Genomic DNA, 18,650 nt, shown 5'->3' on the forward strand with positions numbered 1-18,650 from the left:
TATTTCAGCCTACATCAAAAGAACAAGAAGAAGGCAGCCATAAAACAATCATGGGGAACCGCGTCCCAGGAAGAGAGGACATCAGGTGCAAAGGTCCTGAGGTAGAAATAAGTTGGTCTGAGTTTTAATTCTCTTATTTGGATCAAAATTGATATAACAGATTCCATAGGTGTCTGTTGCCAATGGTGCTGCTGCTCCCAGATCCTCACAACCCTCATATTTCTTTGTGTGTCTCCCCCACATTTAATGTGGGTTTACTGTCCAGGCTTGTGCCTGGAATGAATCTTTGAGAGACTGACCTCAGGTTACTGGAGCTGCTTTACTCACCCAGGGTGGGAACAGGAAGAATCTGTTGGGTTACATTTCTCCCTCCACCCCCCCCACCCCCCCAGCAGCTCTGGTCCGGGAATTCAGGATGTAGGTGTATGAAAGCCAGCTCCTGCGCCTGGAGTTGGGGCAAATTCAGGGTGTAATTTAGGCTTCAGAGAGTCATGAGCGTCAGCCTGCAGCCAACACTTATCCAGAAGTGTACCTTTGGCTCTTTTCCACTTCCCTTGTTGTTCCTTCCCGGAATACTTCCTTCGTAAATCGGTTGCCCCTGAATTCTCATCCAGGGGTGTGCTTTCAGGGAACTCAACTTAAGGCAGCTTGATAGATGTATCCCAAAGGCTTCTCTTTTCTCTTTTAAGAGCAGGTCTTTCTTTGCCAGCAGGTAAGAGTGTGTGGGATGAAGTTGGGCAAACCTTGGTATGACTGCCACACCTTTACCAGCAGTCACCATTGGGTGGGTGACCCACTCTCTCTGAGCCTCAGTTTCCTCAGTTACAAAGTGGGATCAAATCCAAGTAAAAGAACCTAGGCAACACATGCATCATCAGAGAGACCGGCAGAGTAAATGCCCTGATTTAGCTGTTGCAAGGGAGCCTTTCCAAACTTTATCAGAGTCCATCAAATGCTGCAAGCTTTGGGGCATATATCTGCTACATTCCTGAAAAAATGCTTTGTGTCACTGGGATTTGGCCGGGCAAGGGGCCGGGGTGGGAGGAGGAAGAGAAGTGGCCTTTCTGGGCCCACGAGGGGCCTCTACCATGCACCCTTTCATTTCATCCTGAGAAGCACGTGGCAAGAGTAGAAGGCGTTATTATAATTATTTTAAAGGTAAGAACCTAATGTTCAAAAAGGCTAAGCTGCCTGAGGAGACGTGGTGTGCAATTCGGGTTCCAAAGCAGACCTGTCTGGACAGAGCCCAGGCTCCTGGGGGTGGGGCTCTGTCTTTACTTCTAGGTCCTATACCTGCAGAAGGGTGTCTGTCATTAGGGGAATGTCCAGTCTTAGCTGCGATGATTCCAGCCGGGCCAGGCCGCCAGATGCTGACGCTTCTCCCCAGGGGCAGGACGCCAGAGGTCGCAGTGCCTTGTCACAACAGCAGTGCCATTGAACGTCTCTGGGGCCACGTCTGTAGTGGCCAGAATTCATACTAAGTCCATTCTAAGCGCTCAGGAGAAGCCCGGACTCAGCCTGTGCTGCCTGGGGCCCTCCAGGATCCCAGCCCTTTAAAGTGGGGTGCGGTTTCAGGCAGTAGGCCGATTCAGGCTGCCACATCTGCAGGCAAATCAGATCCCAGGGGGCAGGCCTGCTCTGTGGCGCCTACAGTCCCAGGTGCAGATTGCAGACAGGGAGGGAGGGTCAGAGAGCTTGGCTGAAAACCCCTTCCCGTCCTCAGGATAAGCATTTAGCATTTAGCGCTTAGGGAACTGAGTTCTGAGTCAGCTGGGTCAGCTCCAGGGACAGCAGCCTTTCCTGCTTTCTCAGTTTCCCATTGGGGTGACCAAACTGACTCCTCCCAAGCTAACCCTGTGTGCGACTCTCCCTTATAAACTCGATCCTTCCAAAAGCTGGGGCAGACTTCCAAAAGGTCCAAGAGGCAGTTTAAGTCCTGTGGTGATGGGATGTTGTTCCCTTACAAAGCATTGCTTACATACCCTCTCATTGTTCCCAGGACAGGCTTCACGAGCCGGGTGGGTATGGGGAGACCCAGGCCTCCTCCCAGGACGTTGGGCAGGAGCTCCCTGCAACTCTCCCGGGGCGAGCCCCGTATGGGGTCTGGGATCCACGCCCCCTGCCGCCCGGCACTGCTGTCTGGGTCCCGGAGAGGAGAGGGCGGGCCCCACAACGTCAGAACTGAAGTGGGTTCTTTTTTTACAACTACTTTGTGTTTTCTTTCCTTCCCGTTAGCAACTGCATCCTGTTGCAGGTTTCTCATCAATGCATGTGAAGAAAGCACACTTGATTCGCTGGGGATTCAAATCCAACCCGTGCTTCAGTCTGGCACCCAAACCTGCCCAAGGAGAAATGCGTTCTCCAAGGCACAGACTGCCAAGTTCACAGAAATAGACAATCAAGCCTGTGGTCGGTATCACAGAGGAAACCTTGGCTTGGCTGGTGGTACATTGCAATCAGGCTCAGACACAGGGTCACCCACGAGAAGAAAACAGGACAATAGGAGTTACCTGGGCCTCCGCCACATCCTGGGGTGTGCCCACCCAGCTACCTGCAGTTTTCCTGTACAGCAGCTTTCTCTGGGGGCGTGGAGATGGAGCTCCCGGTGCCCAGGTGACACGAAGAATCGTGCCAGTTCTTAAGGACATCCACTGCATTGGGCATTGACAGCGAGGGCTTCTGCGAGCACACCCCTCCCAGAACCTCCAAAGAGCAGGTGTGCTCTTAGCTCCCACTGGGGAGCGATGTCCACTGTGTGCTGAAGCTTTTTATCTCAGCAAAATACTGCTTTTGTTAAGGGCTTTCTCCACACGGAGGCCCCCAGCCTCGGGACTGTTGGACCTCCCAGTCCTCCAGACTCGTCATTCGGCTGTCTGCTTATTTTTAGGGCATGTATAAAAAGGATCTCAAAAAGTTTTGGCTCAGGAGGGAGAAAGTGGAAATACAGCAAGCAAGGCATGTGACTTCCGCCACCCTCAGAGCACTGCTCTCAGACACACAGCAAACACAAACACTGCACTTGACTCGGGGGAAAAAAGCTCAATAAGCATGGTTTTTAAAGGTAAAAGATTAGGGTGTTGCTTTATGGTTGATTTTTCTAAATAGGGTGGTGTGAGAAGTGAAGGCCAGATGGAACACATGTTCAGGTTGAATTCCCCCAAGGGCAGAACTTTGTCAGGCACTTCTAGGTAAGAATGTAGATTTTAATAATAAGAATAAAGTGTTTGCTAAACTCATCCTAGGAAAAGACATTTTTTTATACCCTTACTGTGTGCCGAGCACTGGGTAGGTGCTGCGGAATATCATTTTGCTTAGATTTTCAAGGACTTTGAGCCTAAGGTCCTTTATAAATGAAAGCATTCAAATAAAATCTATTGAAATCTATTATACAGGTTCCCCCCCTCCCCCACTTTTGGGGTCTGTACTATGGTGCTGATTGATTGCTCATACGAAAACTGTGACTTCTGTTTTGGAGGAATTAACAAAGAAAATCCGGGCGGAATAAATCAACACCAAGGTTCACAAGTTCAGTGTATTTGTCTGGGGAACAAAGTCTTCCCTGCAGCAAAGAGGCATTCAAAGGAACTCTCAGTGTTAATGGGATTGTTAAAGATATACCTGAGACCAGATAAATATTTGATGATTTTGCAAAGCTGTAGGGTTTCTTTGCAGTTTTTCTTCTGACGCATTTTCCCCCAAGGCTCTGGACCTTGTGGCTTCGTTAGACTTTGCAAACGAAGGAAGGCTGGGGTTTTCCAAGAGTGCATTTGTGTGACACAGCTTTGCTTGAAAGCAGCAGTGGGGTTTATAAAGAGAGGTGTGTGTGTGTGTGTGTGTGTGTGCACGCGTGTGCATGTGTGTGCGTGTCTGCATGCACGTGTGTGCGCCTGTGTTTGTGATGTGGGGGTGGTGCAGGGGAGGGAGGGAGGGAGATGAGGTTTACAAAGCTGCCATCTAGAGGCGCCTTCCTGCAGTGTATATAATGCAAGTCTGCAGCCGGAGAGCTCACAGTTCCTCCAAACTGCTCAGCCCTGAGGAGTGAGCCAGGAGCCGGGGAGCAGAGCCCTAAGCCAGAGCCTAGCCAGGAGGTAGGAAACTGTGCTGGGTCCCAGCCGGCCTTGGGGAGGGGGGAGAACGACGGGCAGGGTTTCCGCTCTTAAACTCAGTGATCTTTAAGCGCTCTGATGGGTGCTTTGGAGAATGATTTCCCGAAAGCACGGGCTGCACGGTGCATGGCTGCACTTGCAGAGTGCGCCTGCTAACGCGGGGGCTTCACCGTTCGCTGCAGAAAGTAAAAAGGGCAGTTTTCTTGGGTCACTTGTGGAAGGATCTCTCGTCTGTTTGTTGGGTTTAGGAATCTGGATTCAGGGATTTGCTGCTGTGAGTATTTAAGCTCGAGTGAAGTAAGCGGAGAACTTGGCAAGAATGCAGACTGTCCATTCTGCTTCTCAGAGTTGGCATAGGGGTCCGTTGGCACCACTGTTTACCTGTTTCGCTTCTGATGTATCAATGGGGAAGGAGACAGGATCGAGTGCACACGGGATTGCAGAAAGATGGAGTTACTAAGAGGCACCCTGGAGTGACGCCGAGAATCTTTGTGGACCGACGTGTGTTTGAATTGAGTGCTCTGGGAGGTTACCGGTCCCTGGAAGCGCAGAGCTGTATGAGTGAGTTGAGAGCTAGTTTAAAACGGCTCGGTCTTCTCGTCTCCTGATTGCATCCTTGCTAATCTAATCTGCGTATTTCTTGTTCTCACAGAATGTGTTAAATCCAACTTCATTTGGGAAAAAACAAGCACATACACAGGTCTGCGATTTTGTAATTTAACTATACTCTTCGGATAAGGCATACATTTTGTTCCATTTTGTTAGCTTGCCTTAAGATTCAAGGGGTGTCTGAAAGTAAGAACTATGGAGCGAGGTCAGAGATGGGGGCTGGGGGGGGATTAGCTGTGACTTGTAACTTCCAGACAGAATCAGAAGTTGTTAGGCAGACCAGCTGTCTCTCTCTTTCTCTCTCTCTGTCTTTTTCTCAATTCACTTGTTCACAACAGGATAATTACATTTTCCAGAAGTGGAAGAGGGCCCCCTGAAATGATTTACAGCCCTTTGAAGGTATCTATCTGGTGCACTGACACCCCCTGAAACGTCATTCTGCAAAGTCTCCGTGAGGTAACTTTTTCTTTTCTTTGGAAACGCAGAGGCAGCGTTTGTGTCCCTTTATTTATGCCAGGAAAACACAGAGATCCAATCGGCTCGCCTAGAAAAGCAAGTGGAGGCCGCTGGTGCCTGTGCTGAACTTTCTGTAGATTTTCAATAAATGGATGAGCGGCTGGCCGTTTCAGGAGCACCGGAGCTTGCCCAGCTGCAGAGCTCCTGCTCTGAGCTTTGAGCAGAGTTGCACACGGGAGCTCTAGCTTGGAAACAATTTGCTTTTTTTTCCTCCTGTCTCTGCGTAAACACTTGAGTGTGCACACAACTGCTGAGCTTGATGTCCCAATGCCCTCCCCTGAGATGGGGCAGGGGCAGGGGGAGGGGGGGCTGCATGGGCAGAGAAGCAAAAGAGACTGGAGAAATGCCCATCTGAGTTTTTGGGGGGCTTTTTTAAAGGGGTGTGCATTGCAATCATAGTTTAAAGAGAGTTCCAGAAAGTATAGCCAAGACAGCGTACCTGTGCTTAAGGGAGTGAGGACCTTGGACGTGAGGTGGCTTCTCTTAACAGCAAGGCCAGAGACTTGAGAGGGTATTATGGTTTCCAGGTAGGCCCAGAGCAGGCAAAGTATAGGCTTTCTGGATCGGGGGGAAACAAAACAAAACCCCAAACAAACAAAAAAACCTGTTTAATCAGGAACAGTGGCTTTTTGTACAATCATTCTAGGCAGCAAGGCTCTTGTTTTCTAGGAGATATTAGAGAAGTTGGTGGAAGTTACTCAAACCTGAGGCTTCAAATCACTCTATAAACCCTAAGAGTAACTGAGGAGAAGCAAAGATCTTAGAGATTTCAGGACTAGATTGGCCTCAGTGGTTTTGCAGAACAGGAATGGAATTGGAGGCTGGAAAGTATCTGCACTTTGAAAGCAGGCAACCAAGGAGCGTAGTTTTACTCTTAGGAACTAAAATGGTATATTAGAATGCCTTCCAATCGTGTTACACATGGGCAGGTACAATTTAGAAAGAGTCAAGTGTTTTTCAAGTCCAGAAAATTATAGCTCCAGGACACAGATTTTCTATTAAAATAAAAGCAAGCAAGCCAAAAAAGAAAAAAAAAAGAAAAAAGTAAAAGGAGGGGCAGTTCTTTAATTTTGAATACCTGATGGTTCTCTGCAGGGAGTATTTGATGCTTTTGTTACTTAAGAATCTACTAATTGGAACTGGAGAAAAAATTATTGCTTCATTATTAAAGTGATGGGAGAATTGCATAGTTTTGTAGTGAAAATTTTGCTGAGCCACAAGGAGGTTTGGGCCCTTGTTTTGTTACAAGTGCTCAAAGGGTGGAGAGGCTGAGTCTTTCTCAGGTGGCCTTGAACTGCTGTTGGTTAAGGGACAGATGCAGGAGCAGCGTGGGGACCTGGGACTCTGAGGGCTCCGTTGGCCAGAGAGCTAGCATCTTCCAGTTTTCTTACTGTACCAGATACCTTTGTGGGGATCTTTCCTCAATTTTAATAGAAGAGTCTAAGATTGCATACCATTCTCCTGGGAACTGCATTGTGGGTAGCCAAGAGCCAACAGTGAGTGGCTCTCAGCTTGGCTGACCTCCCACTGCCTTGTCCTGGCCCTAAACTGGTGGGAATCAGGGCTCTGGTTACACTTGGCCAACCCAGACGGCAGCCTTTGAGATGTGGGATCTCTGGACCTGCCCTCTGAGGACAGCACCACTTCCCTGTCGGGCAGCCGAGCCCAGCAGAATGGATCGGGTTTCTGGATGTGGGGTTCATTTTATCCCCCAAATACGCTATGTGTTTATGTGACAGTCTGGGGACCCCGGGAGTAGGTGGCCTGTATCTGAATTAGGGTAGAGCTTTTTCTGTCTTTCCAGACCCCCCTCTATTATTTTTTGAGTTCCCAAGTGATTCAGAGAAGTATCTTACTTGTGTAAACTATGATTCCTCACTGTCACTGGGGAGTGTATAGTCAAGATGGCATTGTTTTCTGTTCGCTTGGTCCTGGGGGACAGACTGCTCCTCAGTCTGCTGTCAGCCCTAGCAGATGCCTGCGACTGCGGCTTGCCTGGATTGCCCCGTAGATTTATTGCAGGGAGTGTGACAACAACAACAAAACCCCCAAACCAAAAAACAAGTACATAAAAGCCAAACATCAATCACGTGCCGTTGCCGACCGATTCTTGAGAGATCCTGTGGATTCTCCTTAACTAAACTGCAGGCCCGCCAAGCAAAGGGGCAGGGCTTTCCCAGGAGACGCCATTCTCACTGGCTAGCCTCTGGGAAGGTTGGAAGAGTGAAGGGAACTGTTATTAGCCGCAAACCCAAGATAGCCAGTCCTCCTCCTGCCTGGCCTCAGTTTCCAGGTGCACAGAGCAGTAAGAGAGGCCGAACAGGTGATCTTGTCTGAGGACAGCACTGAAATACTCCCTCAAACTCCATCCCAGGAGGACACGGGTCCTAAATTGCAGAAAGCCAATCAAGAAGGTCCCCTGTAGGCAGAGGTCCTGAAGAGCCCCGAGGGCCAAAGGGCCCCTCTGTCCGAGCTGGTGCGGGGCCCCGCCTGGCCCTGAGTTATCTTATCTGCACCAGTGGAGCCTGGGAGCGCCTTCCTGTCTCCTGGTGGCCTGCCTCCAGCCAGTTCTGCACCCTGCCTTTCCACGTGGTTTGTGTCACCTCCACCCTTAGAAGCCTTTTCAGCCCCAAAGCCACTCCCTTGCTCAAGACCTTTGTGGCTCCTACACGACCAGGCCCAGCCTGATTCCCTCGCCTCCGTCAAGTCCCGACGCTTGCCTCCGGCTCTCCTTTGTGGGGTGCTCGGCCTCAGCCAGGTTTGGTGACCCTCTTACGACACATCACTGATCTACCACCACCCCCACCTTTCTCCTTGAAGGCCTCAATCCACTTGAGTGGAAATCCCTCCCTCTCCTGCCCCAGGGACATCCACCACCCTCCTGCCTCCTGACCTTGCCAGTTAGCTGGGAGCTCTTGGGGACAGGGGTGGGGCGATGCTGGTTTGCTGTTCCCCCCAGTAGGGCCCCTCCCAGAAGAGGCTTCACAAACATTTGGGTCATGAAAAGGAATGATAGTCTCTCAGCTCAGTGAGGATTTCAGTGTCTTGTGGACACTCATCTCCAGGGACGGCCTCAGATCGCGTGTCTCCATGGAGCTCGATTAACTGTTGATTCTTTGAACACCTACTTTGTGCCGGGTGGCTTTCCTGGCGTATCTATACAAAGATGAAGACGATGTTTTGGGGTGTGGGGCTTGCATAGGCCGGAGGAATGTAAACAAGGCAGTGACACAGCACAGAGTTCTCTGTCTGGGTGGGGGAAAGCAGCATAAATGGGGGGGTGTTATTTGGCACAGGATGGGCTGAGGGATTTGTGGGGAAGGGTCTTCCTGCTTTGTGATGGGAAATTGCAAACCCATTGGAGGCAGTTTGGGTGAATGCTAGCCAGATACCTGACCATGTGGTATTCTGTCATGGAGGGAGTGACTTTTGGCCAGTGAAAGGACATGTTTATTGCAGGGCAAACCACTGCCCTCTGAACTTGGAGGCCTCTAGTTCTGGCTTTGCCCTCAGCTCGCCGGGTGAGCTCAGGCAAACCATTTGGATGCTGCTTAAGACCTCAGCCCTTGCTGCTTCTCACTCGTTGTCAAGGATACTTGGTGGGTGAATAATAAGCCTGAGAAGTGAAAGGCATATCTCCCAGGAAAGTCCTCCAAGGCATAGAGAGGAGCCCTGCAACCCTGTGGGACTGAGTGGTAGATAAGGCCCTTCACAGACCCCCAGACCCCAGGGGAGGCCGGACAGATGCAGGGTCCTCCACAGGCTTAGGACAGCCCCCTTCCATCATGACAGAAGTGTGATGCCACCTGAGTGCAGGTGTTGGGCGAGGAATCTAGAATCTAGCGGACTCCTGAGATAAAACACAGGAAGTGTCAGGAAAAAGGGAACGGACAGTGACACTTACTGCGTTTCCTTCTCAATTAGGTCTCTGTGGTCTAGAAAAATGGAATTTTTGTTGCTTTTTGGAGCTTTATTGTTTTGTGGGACATTCCTGCCTCCATTAAAATTTACATAATTCTTGATGTAGAGTAAAACCTATAATTCCCCTTTTGTCCCCTTGTGCCATTCTCCCAGCCCAGTTTTATACTTATTGCAGACAATTCTCTACGCCTTACGTGCATATACTTAACATATAAAAATACACATAATTTTTGTCTTGTTTTACGTAAAAGAGACTACGTTGTGTGTATGTCTGCCACTGCCTTGCACTTAATGTTCTTATAACTTTCTATGTGCATAAAAGTTGGTCTCCCTCTGTTTTCACAGCTAAATTATACTCCACACAGTACATCCACTATACTGTATTGAACCATTCTTCTACTGATGGATGTTTATGTCGTCTTCAGTGTTTTACTAGCTTCTGATTGTACTTCAGTAACATTCTTGTATGTCTGCTAGGGAACATGGGAACCTAAAGTCACAAAACTGGAAAAGTCTTTTATTCTTTTATTCTGTGCCCCATTTCTTTTTTCCTTCCGTCAGGAATCCAGAGGCCGGAGAACCTGAGTGTGTGAAGTGGGACTCATCCCCCTGTCCAGCCTGTATGGGCTTCGAGCCTCATGGAGGCAGGCACTGGCTGACACCTAGAAGTTTCTCCTAAGCTCTGGCCCCACGTTGTGGGAACAGAATTGCTGGTTTATTCCAGCAGAGGGTGACTCCTCTGAGGTGGATGGGGGCATTTCCCCCAGGTTCTGGGGTCACCAGCCCCGCCGCTGTCACCCAGCAAAGCTGACCAGCCACACCGGCTGGTGCACAAGCAGCTTACATGTGTGTGCCCTGAGTGCACGCAGCTGTGTGTGTACGTACAGTGGTACCTCGGTTTTCAAACGTCTCCATTGATGAACATTTTGGTTTATGAACACCATAAGTTTTATGGATCTATGGTATCATTAGATAGTAAAATTCATGCTAAATTTGAAGTTTTAGGGGTTGATTTTAAAGGTCTGGAATGGATTAACCCATTTTGCATTACTTTCTATGGGGAAACTGTGCCTCAGTTTTCGAACGTTTCAGAACTCGAACAGTCTTCTGGAATGGATTACATTAGAAAACAGAGGTACCACTCTACTAGATGAGGCCACCCCTGCTTTGGCTGAGATTCCCGTGCGGGGTGCCCAGGGAGGTAGAGTGGCTGCAGAGAGTTCAGTAGAAGCTCCCCTCACTGGCTGTACCTTCAGATTTTGCTGGGAGCTTGGTGGCCAGGCCTTAGGGGACACAGGGGTGTGGGTAGATAAATCATCGTTTGCCGTATCCCACCTCTGTTCATATTGGGCTCAGAGAGCCTCCCTTGTTAGAACCTAACCAGTGATGTAGGAAGAGTCTTTTCCCCAGGGTCACCATGGGCCTGCCCTGCCCACCCCACGCCTCCTGGACACACACTCGGCAGCTGGGCCTTTCGGCAGACCACAGGCCACATAACATGGCAGACTGTCAAAGAATATTCTCTTCTCTAGAAACAGCCCTTGTTTGTTTCCAAAACCTGACACATGAAAAAATACCCAAATGACAAAAGGCTAAGCTATTCTGGGGGCATTTCCCCCATCCTGGTTCCCTTGTAAACCTGTGTAGGATTTGATGACTGCAGGGCTTGTTCTGTCTCCTTTCTCTGCACCTGCCTTCCTTCTCTTGACCACTAGAGCCTTCTGTGGTGGGGGTGGGGGTGCGAGGCACCATGGTCCCCAGAGGAAGGTGGGGCTTCTGGCTTCATCTTCTGGGCTAATTGATGGATGATAAGTGGAGCCAGTGACTTCCCTGTTCCAGCCTGGAGCCTCCCAGCCCCTGCTCTCCCCTTTAGTCCCTGTGGGAAGCTTCCCACTGTGTCACTCCGGACAGCTGCAGGGGGAGGTGTGCCAGCTCATAAGTAATGCTTCTGACTTAGAGGACCAGTGATCACTAAATCAGGTTTTCATTGCCCAGACGGCAGAGGCAGAAACCCTTTCCCACCGTGGCTAGGGCCCTGGGAGTATAAAGGCTGGCGGCAGCCCAGAGGTGCCAGGGTGTGGTGGGGCCTGGAAGGACACGTTGTCATTTCCTGGGGGGTGGGCGAAGGCCTGAAAGGCAGGTGTATTCTCATTTTGTTCCCCTGCCCCTGCATGGGTCTGTCTGTCCACACCTGAACCAGCAGGGTGTCTCTTTGGGGTGAAGACAGAGGTGGGGAGACTTGGCATCCAAATCAGGCTAACAAAGGCCGGGGGTCATTCCTTTCTTTCTGGCCCCTGGGAACTGTCCACGCCCCAGGATTTACGGCTATGTCTGCTGAGGCCTTGTTGTCTGTGGCAGTGTGGGCAGAGGAAGATGACCCCCAGGCGCCAGCTGAGTGGCTCTCTAGTCCCTGGGCGCGGCCCACCTCTGCCCAGCTGCAGAGCTGTGGCTTGTCCTCCAGCTGAGCTCCTCTTCTCTGCGGGGACCCTGGGGTCACATAAACTAAACCACAAATGTGTGTCATTTTAAGAAAATGGAACAAAGAAGGGTCACCACATTAGAAGCATACAGGAAAGCGAAGCCAACATCCTTTGCCTCGTCTGGAATCGGGGGGTCAGCTCCAGGCCAGTTAGTTGCCCAGGGGGAGGCAACTAGTGGCTTCCAGGCACAGTCTGGGGCTGGCTGCCCACTTGACGCCAGTCCAGTGGGTCCTGGGGGCTTGGCTCCTCATGTCCTCTGCTGCCCTGTGTGCCCTGGTCCTGTCCGGGTCCTCGTGCAGCATCTTAGGACGGGGTCTTCTGTGAGAAGTTTATCTGTCTGATACTTGCTCTTGCTGAGCTCCCAGGGTGCCCTCCTGTGCGGGTGTGTCAGCTCTTGTGACAAGTCAGTGGTCACAGGACATGAGGGTCCTCCTGGCAGTGGGGGGTGAGGGGTGGCTCTGAGGACCACCAGGCTTCCTGGTGCTGGGGCCAGTGGTTCTCACCTCATCATGGGAGGTCCAGCCCTTTCCATGATCAGCGAGGACACTGAGGCCTGGGTAGGTCACCAGAAGGGGAGCCAACAGAGGACAACTGCCCAGAAGCCTGCAGATGGCCTCCGGTAAGTGGGATTCAAGGATAGGTGGTCTGTGTGAGTTTTACGGCAGAGGAGCCGGTCCTGGGAAGTGCAGAGTGTCTCATCCCTCTGGGAATCTGTCCATTTTTCCTGAAGGTGAACCAGCCGCCTGTCTTTGTGTGAACTTCTGCCTGTCCTCCATGGTGGGGACGTTATTACTTTCCCAGTAAGAGTCAGCTTCAAGGGTGGAGCAGGAATAAGGCAGGGTATGTTTTCTGCTAAAGCGAGGGGCAGGGGCGGGATGAAGTCATATTGAGCGTCTGCTATGTGTCAGATTCTGCACTGGGACTTTGTGAGCTAGGTGCTGGTGTCGTGAGAAGCAGCGCAGACGGGTTAACTAGTCTCAATTAAGCATGAATGAGTGAGGAGCCGGAATCCCTACGTAGGAAGGTCTGCTGTCAGGATGAGCGCTTCTCCAGCTGTCTCTTCACAGCCACCTGGGCAGTGACCCATGGTCATTCTACTCCCTCCTCCAGGGAGTTCTCATATGTGACCTGGAGTCCACTTGAAATAACTTGGCACATAAACTGGACTTGGTCAGGCCTTACTTGTGGCAGGTGAGAAGAAAAGACAAGCACCTTACTCTGTGAGATAGCTCTCACCAGGGCACACGATTATTTTCATCTTACATCCTCCCCCAACCCCCGTAGCCATGGCGACCCAGAGCTATGTTTTGGAGGGATTTCAGGGCCCTCAGGAGGACAGGTCAACAATAGAAGCCAGCCCCTGGCAGCTCTCATAGCCAGTGAATTTGGGGACAAATCGTGTCCAGGCACAGTGGTACATTGGGGCTGGATTCTCCATGTGCGTCAAAATGGTAACAGTTCCGAGTGTTGGCCTCATGCCGAGTCAGGAGGAAAGACAGCTGAGAAAATTGTCAGCCCCTCCAGACATGCAGCAGGTGGTGATCTTTGTGTTTTGGGTCTTGGCACAAGTTGCCCTTGAAGCAGTTGGACAGACAAAAGATGGAGAACTAGGAGATGGTTCAGGGCTTGACACAGCTGCCTGGTCGCCCTTCATTGCAAATCATGGCAAACCCAGAGTCTATGGGTTTGGGGCACGGTCAGGCTACCACTTGCTGACCATGTTTCGAGGGGTCCTCAGGATTGCAGATGGAGGGTAGTCTAAGACCCAGGTTTACACGCAACTTTTGCAGAAAGGTATAAAGCACCGAGTCTCATTTTTAATGCAAATGTGGAAGAGAATCTAAAGGGCTCTCATTCAGACCCCAGGGCAGGACCCTTACAATCCATGGGAGCCAGGAACAGATCAACTCCACCTTTCTTGGGGGGTGTAGGTGAAATGGCTCCACTGTCCCCCACTGGGGACGAACCAGCCAGCTGTGTCACTGTGGCTGCTGCCTGGTCTTTCTCTGGCCCCTGGATGGTGCAAATTTCACACCCTGGGCACAGCCAGGCTGGCGATGTCTTGAGCATTCAGCCATAAAAAGACAGAGAGAGCACACACTGTTTCTTTGAGCACCATGTAGATTTAGATTTGGGTATGTTGGATTTTGTTTTGCTGAGTCCTGTTATGGTCATTTTCTTTGCCAAAATACTACAGAGCTGAAGCGAAACAGCTGGGCGTATGGGGCGCTGGGAAAGCATTTTGCGTGAAACACGAATGTTTCCTAACCAAGCAGTGTTTTCTCTTCCATCTTTTTTGGTCTGATTTTTCGTGCAGGCCCTCCGATCGCTGCCCTTGGACACCATGGATTTGCATCTGTTTGACTACTCGGAACCGGGGAACTTCTCCGACATCAGCTGGCCGTGCAACAGCAGTGACTGCATCGTGGTGGACACGGTCACGTGCCCCAACATGGCCAACAAAAGCGTGCTGCTGTACACGCTGTCCTTCATCTACATCTTCATCTTCGTGATGGGCATGATTGCCAACTCCGTGGTGGTCTGGGTGAACATCCGGGCGATGACCGCGGGCCACGACACGCACTGCTACATCTTAAACCTGGCCATCGCCGATCTGTGCCTGGTGGTCACCATCCCCGTGTGGGTGGTCAGCCTCGTGCAGCACAACCAGTGGCCCATGGGAGAGCTCACGTGCAAGGTCACTCACCTCATCTTCTCCATCAATCTCTTTGGAAGCATCTTTTTCCTCACGTGCATGAGCGTGGACCGCTACCTGTCCGTCACCTACTTCACCAACACCTCGAGCCACAAAAAGAAGACGGCTCGCCGCACCGTCTGTGTCCTGGTGTGGCTGCTGGCGTTCTGCGTGTCCCTGCCCGACACCTACTACCTGAAGACAGTCACGTCTGCGTCCAACAACGAGACCTACTGCCGGTCCTTCTACCCCGAGCACAGTGTCAAGGAGTGGCTGATCAGCATGGAGTTGTTGTCTGTGATCTTGGGCTTCGTCGTCCCTTTCTGCATCATCGCCGTCTTCTACTTCCTGCTGGCCCGGGCCATCGCGGCCTCCAGCGACCAGGAGAAGCACAGCAGCCGGAAGATCATCTTCTCCTACGTGCTGGTGTTCCTGGCGTGCTGGCTGCCCTACCATGTCGTGGTGCTGCTGGACGTGTGCTCCATCCTGCACTACATCCCGTTCACCTGCCAGCTGGAGAACTTCCTGTTCACGGCCCTGCACGTCACGCAGTGCCTGTCCCTGGTGCACTGCTGCGTCAACCCCGTGCTCTACAGCTTCATCAATCGCAACTACAGGTACGAGCTGATGAAGGCCTTCATCTTCAAGTACTCGGCCAAGACAGGCCTCACCAAGCTCATCGACGCCTCCCGGCTGTCGGACACCGAGTACTCCGCGCTGGAGCAAAACACCAAGTGATGGGCGCGCACAGCGTCCGGGACACGTGCGTGGGGTTTCCACGGCGCCTGAGCTGCGTGGCTCCCAAGGGGAAAGCCGAGGGCCTTCGGGCCTTGACGCCTGAGGAGCGTGGCGAGCGGATCGCGTGTCGCTGTACATCCTTTCGTTCCCGGCATTGTGACGGTCACGTCACGTCACGCGGGGCTGTGCCGCCCGGCCACTCCCGCTCGTCAACGCCAGCGGTGGGACGGGCTTACCTCCACTTGTGTAAGATAGGACTCCCTGTGTTGCCCGAAGGTTTTTCTACGAAGATTTGTATTTAAATGTTAAGACTTTATTTTCTCACTATGTGTATACCTTATTGGAAAGTTTAAATATATTTTAAATATCCTATGGGGAGGTATAATGCTGATGTGTATTCAGAGTGTTGTAGTTTTAAGATTAGCTTGACTTCCGTTCTGACTAAGGATGACATTAATTGTTAGCTGTTGTGAAATTATATATGTATATACACATATGTATATATATATATGTGTATATACATATATGTATGCCAGTCTTGGTGGGACTGTTTTATTTACGACCGTTTTATATCTGTGTGGTGCTTGGTACTGGCATGGGGTGTGGGACGAGAACTGCCCTGTCATGCAGTTTCTGACATTAAATCGTATTTGTAAACTTACATTAAAAAAAAAAAAAAAAAAAAACGAAACAAAAAAAAAGCAAATCTGTTCCAGGCTGCAACTCTGTGCACAATTGAGAGTTCTCTCAATTTGTAAGTTATTATTATTTTTCTTAAAAATAAAGCTCTCTTTTTCCTACAAGAGCATTTGAGTGTCAGTTTTAAGAGCGTGTTTGGCCTTTCAGTGGCACGCAAGCACATGCATGCTGCATATACAGGTGAACATATAATAAGTATGTTTGAAAACAGAGCGCTACCAAAGGCAGAACCCAACTAGGATGAAATGATATAAAAGGGAAAACATTTGAGTGCATTGACTGTTCTGGTGTTGAACAAAACATGTTTCACACAGTGCGTTTGAGGGATGGGAGGGGGTTCAGAGACACTGTCGTTGAGACAAAGTTGGTGTCTGGTGTCTGAGGGTTAAGAGCCCAGAACTTGCATTGGCATAGGTGCCCCTCTTGTGCTCCAGGGTCACACGTCACTGCCCCTTGAATCTTTTCCGCTAAGGTTCTGTGGCTTAAATTCCCATTTCCCTTTCTCTGTACAGGACAAGCTCTCATTTAAAACATAACCCATCCGTGACCCTCTTCGGGAGGCCATGCAATGAGGGAATTACCAAATAGACTGACTTGACTAGTGTGAAAGAGCACTCTCAGAACGGTTGGTTGGGCTGGGCCCTCACCACTTGGGCATGGGGCCATGAGAATGGCGGAGACTTCAGCAAGCAGGTCCGTCTGGGCAGGAGCTCAGAGACGGGCCTGGCTGCCCAATGCTGTCCTTGTCGCCTCCAGCCCTGGTGACACCTGTTTTCAGAGTTGTTTGCCACACGGAGGTGGATGGGGACCAGGAGCTCTGGTCCCTCCTGAGTTTGGGGGTTGCTACTGCTCAGGAAGCAGCCGTGTATGACATCTTGTCCATGGAGTCACACTGGACAGCCCCTGGCAGGGCCCAGACACCGAGCCTGCAGCGGACGGCTCCTGCATCCTGCCAAGGGCTTTGTGGCCGAGAATTTGAAACAAGCATTGTAAGCCACTCTACATATCTACTATATAGCCACTCTATATATCACTCTATATATCTACTGCACATCCACGCTCTCAGGTGACATATGTGCTCTGCCTCGTTCCAGGAAGGCTTCAGGTTAGAAAACAATGTGATGGCGGGATACTAGCGTGGCCACAGGGGAAGCACCGAGACCAAGGACAAATCAGAGTGGAATGGCAGGGGGAAGTCAGAGGAGGTGGTGACCTGAATAGGTGCTCCCGACAATAGAAAAGGATAGCAGGTTTGTCTGAGCTTTCTGGTGGCTCCGGTTCACACAGCAACACACGTAGCACGTAGTGAGGTCAAGGCGGGGCATAACTTGCATCCACAAGCTCAGCTGTGCAGTACGTGTAACAAAAAGAACTTCATTCTATTTTCAGGCCCCATGTTAGTCAATTCAGAGAAACTCCCCACTCCCCGCCCGCCATTACTCTGGAATTTTGGAGCAAGGTGTGTGTGTGGTGGGGTTCTTGGTCACTGTTCCCACTAGCATTTGCTGAGATGTCCACTGCCTGCCTGCCTGGTCCTCATGCCTGTGTACTGTGTCATTCAAGTGTCTCTTTCTGCTGTTCCATACCACACTGGACCATGTGGTACTCGAGTACTTGGTGGACTTCCCAGTGTCTTTTCTGCTTTCCAAACTACCCTTAGCCCAGGGCACTGAGGTGCAGAGCGGGAGGGAGAGAGAATGCTGAACCGAGTCCAGACGTACCTGCAGCAGTTTTGCTTTGGGGTGATTTCCCATCTCCTGGGGGGCCTGGGACCTCCGTGGCGTCTCTGGGGTGCAAGCTCCATCTCAGGGATAGGCCAGTGACTGAGCTCTCTCTGTTCCTAGAAATCCCCTTCGTGCCGGGCCGTAAAGACTTGGTTGGCTTCTTCCCCGGTTATCCAGACTGCAAAGCCTTTCCTTTGGGCTCAGCTGTGACATCCCTGCTGGAAGCAATGGTGCTGGGCCATGCACCTGTAGGCGGATGACAGACTCAGGTCAAGGGCTACAGAATGCCCGTGGGGGATCAGCAGTTAATATCTGGGAAAAGTCTGCCCTACCCCTGTGTGCGTGGACGAGGAGTGGGCATAAGGAATCGTGTGCCCAGTTTGGGATATGAAGTGAGTGTGGGGAAAGAAGGGCTGAAATTCTGCCATTTGAGGCTCATCCTTTGGGCGTTCTTTTTAGTGGGAAGATCTTTGAAGATGGCAGGCAGCCTCGTGAAAGAGTAATAAAGATGGTAGTGGTTTAGCAAACTCCAGGGGATGTCTGGAGGGAGCTGCGGCCTAGGGTGCAACCTGGAATGGGGGGAAAAGCAACTATCCTGCCATGTCACCTCTGCTGCGGCCTCCTCCCCACTCCACTGCTTCCCTCTGACGCTGCTCCAAAGGCCCCCGGCTCCCTCAGGCCACACGGGGCCCCAGTGGCAGCTTGTTGTCAGTGAGTCAGTATTAAATGCTTTCCATTTGGCTTCATGTATAAACAGCTTCCTGGGTTCCCAACAACCGAAGGATACGAACGCAGTGAAAATGCCAGGTGTGAAATGTATCTGCTGGGTGATGGACTGTAGTGCTCCCAAAAGACTCCAGGCAACCTGGGTTGAGACGCGCGAATATGTGTGTTCAGATCTCTGATCCGTTCAGTAAAAAATTTTAAATCACCAGCAGCTCGGTGCTTCTGGGACCTGTGGTCTTTTTATTAGAAATATGGAAATTCTGCCTTTCTGGGCTTCTCCTCCGTGGGTAGGAGTCTCCCTATCTCAGGTGAGCCTGTATCTCAGAATTTGGGGACACAGGGAGCTGTGAATATACACCAAATGGGATGGAGGGGGATGACTAGTCAATGCAGGAAGGTCCCCGAAACTCCCTCCTGGAGGTACGAGCTTCGCTCC

At 51.0% G+C, this 18,650-nt stretch overlaps 1 protein-coding gene across 4 annotated transcripts; it reads left to right on the forward strand.

The window, feature by feature from the left end:
• Positions 1-4,002: 4,002 nt before the first annotated feature.
• On the forward strand, positions 4,003-15,866 carry ACKR3 (atypical chemokine receptor 3). 4 transcript variants are annotated; one of them, XM_081050965.1, is made up of 3 exons: positions 4,759-4,806; positions 5,072-5,171; positions 13,950-15,860. In XM_081050965.1, exon 3 carries the CDS (start codon positions 13,977-13,979, stop codon positions 15,063-15,065), a length of 1,089 nt encoding a protein of 362 aa, XP_080907091.1. In that variant the 5' UTR covers positions 4,759-4,806; positions 5,072-5,171; positions 13,950-13,976; the 3' UTR covers positions 15,066-15,860. The 4 variants fall into 4 exon arrangements, with proteins under 4 accessions (XP_080907089.1, XP_080907088.1, XP_080907091.1 ...); XM_081050963.1 differs by lacking the exons at positions 4,759-4,806; positions 5,072-5,171 and adding an exon at positions 4,003-4,088 and having other exon boundaries at positions 13,950-15,866; XM_081050962.1 differs by lacking the exons at positions 4,759-4,806; positions 5,072-5,171 and adding an exon at positions 4,193-4,380.
• The last annotated feature ends 2,784 nt before the right edge of the window (positions 15,867-18,650 follow it).

Source organism: Rhinolophus hipposideros (assembly GCF_964194185.1).
Source record: "Rhinolophus hipposideros genome assembly, chromosome: 6".
NCBI lineage: Eukaryota > Metazoa > Chordata > Mammalia > Chiroptera > Rhinolophidae > Rhinolophus > Rhinolophus hipposideros.

What these genes read in the sequence shown, in the direction of transcription:
- ACKR3 (XM_081050962.1), top strand. Translation starts at nt 4,201, where the DNA reads ATGATTTCCCGAAAGCACGGGCTGCACGGTGCATGGCTGCACTTGCAG. An exon ending in GGATTCAGGGATTTGCTGCT is followed by an intron (nt 4,381 to 13,949) that starts GTGAGTATTTAA and finishes TTTTTCGTGCAG; the next exon opens with GCCCTCCGATCGCTGCCCTT.